The sequence below is a fragment of the Charadrius vociferus genome, unplaced genomic scaffold, assembly GCF_000708025.1.
Source record: "Charadrius vociferus isolate BGI_N301 unplaced genomic scaffold, ASM70802v2 scaffold2003, whole genome shotgun sequence".
Classification (NCBI taxonomy): domain Eukaryota; kingdom Metazoa; phylum Chordata; class Aves; order Charadriiformes; family Charadriidae; genus Charadrius; species Charadrius vociferus.
Window position 1 is genome coordinate 53,132 of NW_009647573.1, and position 7,930 is coordinate 61,061.

At 47.2% G+C, this 7,930-nt stretch overlaps 1 protein-coding gene across 1 annotated transcript in view; it reads right to left on the bottom strand.

The window, feature by feature from the left end:
• The window catches only part of LOC104282767 (fibrillin-2-like), a gene marked incomplete at its 3' end in the record, with an annotated part of 106,314 nt that overhangs the window by 52,959 nt on the left and 45,425 nt on the right, over positions 1–7,930 (bottom strand). The window contains exons 6-7 of the mRNA XM_009880890.1: positions 4,581–4,778; positions 3,079–3,204 (exon numbers count right to left, since the gene is read on the bottom strand). Of these exons, the coding sequence (XP_009879192.1) occupies positions 3,079–3,204; positions 4,581–4,778 (324 nt within the window). The remainder of the gene's footprint in view (positions 1–3,078; positions 3,205–4,580; positions 4,779–7,930) is intronic.

The window sequence follows — 7,930 nt, forward strand, 5'->3', positions numbered from 1 at the left end:
ACCAAGGCAAGACCAATTTTTCTTTTTGTGTCCTGAGGTTGGGCCCGTGGTTCTCGTGCAGTCCAGCCTTAGCCCATTGGCCAGTCAAACTGGCACGAGACATCACTGGGTACGGGGAACCGGTTCTTCACCCGAGATGCACGTAAAAAGGCTGGTTTGGCTTCTAGAGGTTCCAAGTCTTTGGATGCCAGAGCACTGCGAGAAACCCTGCTGTTAAAATTTTAGGAAGTGTCCTGGCATCCTGCCAAGGAAGATCCACCGACACAGATGTCTTCTCGACATAAAAGAATGTCCATCCCCCACCGAAGGATTAACCTCTGTAGCTGGCGTCTCACTTTGGAAGAGGTTTTCTGAAGGGCTGAACCCAGGTCACACGGCATCCACTGACACAGAGACTACCACAATTATACTAGCAAGGAAAACGTCTGGATTACAGGGGGATGGAGGTACGGGAACAATGGAAGCAGGGTCACCTGGAAGCAGGGATGCTCCTTTCCCTGAGAACTGACTGTTGGGAGAAACCCCACGGGACAACGTGGGCTGTCAAACCCACCGTGCCATGGGGGTGGGTTGCTGTGACGCTCACCGCTTTAACTGCTCTCTCTCTCTCTCTCTCTGTGTAACTTTGCCACCTGGAAACAAATTCCAAGTCAAACATCTGGATTCTGGTGCATCATCATGCCTTGTCTTGGTTACAACAGAACCTTGGGGAGGAATGAAAGGGAAGTGGGGTGCCTGAAGCCCAGCTAGGTGGGATGCAGTCACACCAGCACAACAAACACATTTTATCCCTAAAATGGCAAACGCAGGTCAGCAGGGTTTCATTAGGGTACGTGGGAAAGAGCTTTAACAACCAAGGCAGGAAAAGTTTAATGCTGTTTTCCTTTTCATTTGCCAGATGTTTGGAAAATACAACAAATGTTTATTCCCCTACTTCTGAGAGGTGCAGCCTGCCTGGCAAGGTATGGCAAGGCCCACGACAACTGCTGCAAAAAGCCTGGGGAGAACGTGTCCTTCCCATAGCGGTCTGCACACCTCTCGGAGACATGCCCAGCAGGGATGAAGGAGATGCTGAGACTGGACTTTAAGGAACTGGAGCCAGACTGTCACAAAGAGGGCTCAGATTGATGACACTGTGAATGTTTAACATCCAGATTGCACCTCATCCTGCCTGTGCTCCGCGTTTTACACAGAAGCCTGTGCCTTACGGAATGGACCAAGACACCAAGACATTGCCTCTCACTGTCTAGGCACGTCCTGAATTTAGCTAAGTAATACAGTGGAGCAACTTAGCCCGAGTCCAAGAACAAAGAACAGTTCTAGGGGCTTCCAGAACCAGGAAGAATTCTGCCTTAACTACCACAACCGGTCTTTACATTGTTAAATTTTCACACCCCAGATGAAACTCATCCTCTGGTCTGAGGATCAGGTATTTGGCCATTTCTAAGCAACTCCGCTGACCACCTGGAAAGTGTTTCCCCTGAAAATGGCAGAGGTCTCTGCACCATCTTACCAGACCCTGCTGAGCTGTTGAGACCGGTCCTTTCTGTTTCCTGCAGTCCTACCTCCAGACCCGGGGATCTGCCTGCCGGCATCGCAGATCAGCTTGCCCACATGTTCGGAGCAGAGCTGCACCTGCAAGTCATCACCTGGGTCCTCTACTGAACTGTTTTTAGAAGGTAATTAATAGTTAAACTCCTCAACTTCCGTGCTGAAGAAGGGGCAAAGAGTAGTTTCTGCCAAGTTCCCTTCCATCAGGTTGGGAACTTCTCCAGAGGGTTTGAAAGTTGACTGCGCTCCCCAGGCTGCCCACAGCACCCGGCTAGGGCTGATGCTGCGATGAGGCAGACTGCATTCCTCCCTGCTTGCCTTCAAGCTACAGTAGCTCTGTAGCTACTGCTAAAGCAGAAATGTTTGTGAGCATCCCGAACTGTGAGCACAAACCATGCCTCTGAAGCACCCTGTCATTTCCAAGAGAGATGCTGAGGCTGAAAAGGTCATTCCCATTTACAACTCTGTTGAAGACGAGCAAAGCGTATCCTGCAAAATAACCGGAAGGACAGGAAAAGCAGGCACAGCAGGCAGGCCGGCTGCGGACCACCCTGGACTGGCAGGGAGGTACGCTTCCCCTGTGGGGCTGGGACGGTATCGGCCCACTGGCTCAAAGGAGGGATGCTCACGGACGTGCTGCTGACTGCCACTTCAGTCCCCAATACCAAGTTTTCCTTTGTGCCTGCTTTGTCATCAAGGACGAGGTTCAGGTTCTGGTCAACGCGTCAGTTTGGAAAAATATCACCAAGTCAGTGAAGCAACACTGCATTTACTTGCTCCATACCCTCATCTCATGGAATCAGACCTTCTGCAGTGCACTGAGAGCCACGATGTTATTTCTGGTTGTCTTATTCCATCACCATCCCAGCTAGTCCGACTCCTGCTCTGCCTTCCTGCTAGTTACTCCATCGAACTAGAGGCAACAAGTTGCAAGTGGCAAAAAGATAAATATCAAGTGGATGAATGGAAAATATTCCACACCATGACAGTGGTGCAACTCTGGGACAAGAGCCCAAAAAGAAAAGGCCTTGGGTTTTCAAAACTCAACCAAACTGAGCAACATGAGCAACCTGATCTAGCTTTGAAGCCAGCCCTGATCTAAGCAGGAGGTTGAACTAAAGCCCTCCAGAGGTCCCTTCTGTTCAAGGAGTCTGTGTTGCTGTTATGCAATATCTTTCAGAAAACGTCTGCATGAAATAAAGAACTCTTTCTAGTTTAAGAGAAGATCGGGCAAGCTCTAGTCCTTATTTCCTTGCCTTGGACTGTGGGAAGCAGATAAACAGATCAGAAATTCATCTTGCAGTACATTTTCTAACATGCCTCGACGCCTGCAGTACTCCCTCCTAGCTGGAAGCTGGGATCAAGGCTGGCATGGGAGCTCTTTCCCACCTCTACCTTGCCAGCCTTGGAGAGACACTGTGAGCAGAGAGATTCTTGAGTTTTTAAATGCCCTTGTGCTCTCAGAGCGGATCGGGGAGCCCAGTGCGGAGCGGTCTGGTGAAGCCGTGCAGAAGTCTGCAGTCTTACCTTCACATCTGTGGCTGGTCTCGCTCTGCTTGTGTCCCGCCGGGCATTTGCACTCATAAGAACCCACTGTGTTGATGCAGTTACCACCTTGACAGAGGCCAGGGATGGCTTGACATTCATCCACGTCTACAGGAAGAAGAACAAAGACGTTAGAAACTGAAGCCATTGCAACAAATGAACGTTCAATCATGAAAGTGCTATAAGAAAGCAGCTTTGCTCCAAGTAGGTGGATTTACATTTTGTAATGCAATTACCCATCAGATTACATTAGAGATAAGGTGAAGGATAGAAAATGGATATAAAGGTATTGCTGGCTTATCTACACAAGCAAGAGGGAGATAAAAGTATAGTCATCTTTTCCAAAGCAAACATCAATGTGTCTACCCCACCATGGTTCATTCCACTTTGACAGCTGAGTTGAGGACGAGAATTGGTTTGGTGGGATGTCCTCCTGCAGCCATCAGAGAGCAACATCTGCTGCAGGGCAGAGAGGGGAACCGATGGACTGCAAGCTTCTGCTCTTCAGCCCTGTCCCAGGAAGGCTCTCCCTGCAGCCACGGTGTCCTCAACTTTGAGGGGACACTCTGCTTTCCAAAGCACCTCAGTACTTGCTGCTAGAACCAGCACGTTCCTGTGCTGTGGACATTATTTATACTCCTGTTCTGCTTGCACTAACAGTGAGTGACAGATCTATTAAATAGGCCAAGCTGTCCTGAAGAGATTGGGGCCGTAAAACGCAGATTACAATAGACAGCAAGACAGTTCTCCTCATCATCCTTCCCAATTTTATCCTACAGACACCGGCCAACGTGGGATTTCGACTGCAATTTTGGCTTTTGATTGTGGCAGGTAAAGGCTGAAATTAGTTGCAGACGCAGAAAGGAATTCATGCAACTCTACATGGAGATCTCTGCAACCCATCAATGGGGAGAAGCAACAGCAGCTGCAGAAAGGCTGCCAGTGGGATCTGCTGATGGGAAGTCAGTGGACGATTCTGCTATTTTTGTCTGGGTGTCCTAGACATTGAATGCAACCTCTAAGCATGTGATTTATGTACATTTTAATTGCTTGTGTGATCTCAAAGGAGTTATAGCTTCTGTTTTGAACCAATAATACAATTTCCAGAGCACCAGTCACCTGAACAAGTACTGATCACGCTCCAGTGCTGGGACAGAAGCTCCAACAACAACAGCAGCACCACAGAATGAGGGTGTCTGGAAGGCTGTAACTTAGTTTTAAACCTGGAGAAACACCAGCCTGATTCACTACATCTTGTGGGATGGAGGAATGTCACAGCATGGCCAGAACATTTAAGTGAGCTAAGATGATCTTAGGTCATCCCATGAGAGATCCAAGGTCCATGGTGATGCTCTGGGATGTACAACGATGGATTTAGCAAAGTTTACACAGAGAACTGTTCTCTGGTTTGGGGCTCTTGGCAGGCATTCATCACTTGCCCTCTTGGGGCACATCAGGATGGATAAGGGAGTCACGGCATTTACCTTGGCAGGCTCCAGTACGAATGTTGGGAATGAAACCTCGGCGGCAGGGGTGAGGTTGGGCAGGGCACATCTCACATGGGTGACCCCAGGCCCGCCCAATGGTGGCACAACACATGGTCTTGGTGCAGACGATTCCGCTGAGTTGGCCCTGGCACATCTGGTTATTTACTTGGCTAAAGCAGGGACCAGTACGATAGTCTGAAGGAGAACAAAAACATTCACAGGTTAGATCAAGACACAAACATGAGGTTTTCTGTCTAACACACAGAGCGCCTATTCCTCCTCCTACCAGCACAGCCATTCAAGTGCAAAGTCAACAAGCTCTGGAAAAAAAAAATCTGCAATCATAAAAAGAACAAAAATTTAAGTCCAAGCTGGACACCAGTGCTGGACATGGTGACCTTCTTTCTGCTGTATGCTTTGTGAGATCACCTAGAGGTTCTCCAAGGCAGCTCTTCCTGGGGTCCCTCAGGTCCATCCCATGACATACAGTTATTCTATGCCTTGAGCCAGTCCCTTTAAGTACTGGCCCTAGAATGAACTCAAAACGTGAAACATCAGGCAAAGAGGCAATTTCAGGGCTGCAAGGTCACCTGTTTTCTGGAACTGCTGGGGTCAGCAAAGCGATCAAACTTCACTTTAGTTAGGGGCAAAGATGCAAATGGAGCTGACACGGTACAAGCATCTCATGGACAGCCTTAGGGCCTGACAGTCCACGTCACCTAAACATAGAGGATGATGGAGATATATTCCTGCCGGGTCGCTTCTACTTGGCTCGCAGAGGAAGTCCTACATCTCACCCACAAAATGTTCTGGGAAGAGAATTTCCAAACCTTTCCCCGTGATGTCTCCTGTAAATCCTGCAACGGGATTTCTACACGCTCCGACAGCCTCTGTAAAGGCATCCTCCTACAGTAACGCACATCACTGTGATTAATTGCTTTGGTTTAACTCTTAAAGGTCCCCTGGCAATTTTAACTGGATCTTTAAAACCCAGATGCTGCAGAAACAACCAGCCTGTTTCTCATTCTCAACAAGGATTCTCCTATCCCTTAAAACCAGAAGGATTTTGAAGGGCTTGTTTGCGCTAAGGAATGTGGGTTTGCCACTGTCTGGGCTCTCATGACCCTTGATTAGGGATATTAGCACAGCAGGCATTCATCAGGAAACAAAATTCTTAAACAAGAGGGGTTTTTTTCCCTTCTACTGGGAATAGATGATTGCATGCAAGTGTTTGATCTGCGGCTGGAAAAAGGACCTTTAACCATGTTATTGTCAGACCAGAAAATTGCACATTAACTGTCTAAGGAAGTTAGGTGTTGGTCAAATAGCTGTTATTTCAGATAGTCTGGCTGAGATTTGCAAAGTTGCTTAGGGAATTTTGATGTTGGAGTGCCCGGTAATTAGTAATTGACTGTGAACCCAAATCCCCACGTCAGTACCCAGATTAGCCCATGGCTGTCTTTGCAGTGAAACATTTGGATTTGACATGCGAAGCAACAAAAAACTTGTGTGAAAAGTGGTTATACCTAAATCCTGAGCCACAGGCAGCACTGGCACCCGCATCTACTGACTGAGAGTTCTGTTGCCAGAAATGCCTTAGTAGAATATCGGCTCCCGACAAAGCAAAGCTCCATTTCTTGGCCTACACGTTCTCAGATATAAGTCTTTCCACACATGATCTTTGCAATCAACCGCCTTCTATTTAAATCCCGACACACATGTGCAAAGAATAAAAAGCAAGGGAAAGCATTACATAGACGGTTTGAGACAGAAAGCTTTCTCCCTGAGGGTATGTTTGCATGATAGCCGCGTTGGCAGAAGCTACAATTGCATGAAACCATGACAGAGAGCCTTTATTGGGCTGTAAAAGATCATCTGGAAACCGGTAATTACTGCAGGCTTTAGACTGACAATGCCTGTGTTGATGTGCCTTCCTCGCTGCTGGTGCTTGTGCCCAGTAAAAGCTGCCTGAGGTTCATCTGTGTTATAGTTGTCCCACCTGGCATCAGGGTAAGCATAAGCTATATGGAAACCACACAAGAAACCCTTCTCCGTCTCTGGGAAAGAATCAATTAGCACAATAATTGCTTATTTCCAGCTTAATGCTCCCTCTGATTTGTATTCCTTGAGCAGTTGGGAGCACAGTCATACTTAAAAACTAATGCCGATAAAAGCGTCAAAAGAAGTTTGGTCTGTGGATATCACCGAGAGGTAAACAACAAGAGGGATTTGTGAAAAAAAAAAAAAAAGGGCAATGATTTTGAAGTTACATTGGTATAAAGGTGACATGATCTCATAAAAATGCCTTTGTTTGGACATCAGAACAGAAACATGTACTGTGCTTGCAATGGTGAGTTACCAACTAATCATATTTTGGTTTTTTGACCCAAATTTTAGCAAGATACCAAAGCACATGGTTCTCATTAATGTCTCCTGCCATGCCAAGTTTAACGCTTTAGTTAGTTTGAGTTTATTCCTAAAAATGAAACAAAATTCGGGTTGCCTCACCCACTGTCTCTTTTTTTTTTTTTTGTAAAACTGAGGCTCTTGCTCAAATTTTCAACTTTGAAGAAAAGACCAAGGAGAGCTCTTTATAACCACAGCAGTGACCAATTTACATCTCCTCAATGATCACACCCAAAGAACCATGAAAGAAATTGCTCTGTGACCCCATTTCAATGGAGAGATCAACTCCATAAAGACAAAGACTGTAGTGTTTAGTACAATGACTATACTAAAATATTAGGAGAGGAATAAAGAACAAAAGAGAGAGCATCATCACTAAACTCACAGTTTGCTGGCAGCCCTCACCCCAACTCAGAGAGCAGTCAGCAGAACGGGGAGAGAACGAAAAAGGGCAGCAAAGGTGATGAAAGGTGGGGAAGGGTTTATGCGTGAGGAGCAGCTGCACTGGTTAGCAGTCCTCAGGCTGAAAAAGAAACACCTGGAGGAAGACCTGATAGCAGGGTGCGAAATCATGAGTGGTGGGAGGTGGAACAGCCTTGTAGAACCAGGAGACATCACTGGTAGATAGGAGGCGATGGTGGCTCAAGATAAATTGAGGGCCGTGGTTCTTTGGGCAACACACGAGTTAAGAGCAATTCTTCTAATGGAGGATGTTGAGAATTGTCAAAGATCGTGAACTACTGGTGCCAGGAGCCTGGGAGTGTTTTACGGAGGAGGAGGATGTAGGATTGCCATGTTCCTATGCTGTTCCCCAGACGTTAGCTTATGGACGCTGCTGGAGCTTTGAGGCACAAACTCCTCTCAGGCAGCAGCCCTCGAGCCACCCTCGTAGCGCTTTGTAAGCCATGCGGGCAGGCAAATTTTAGAGCTGGTTTAGGTTC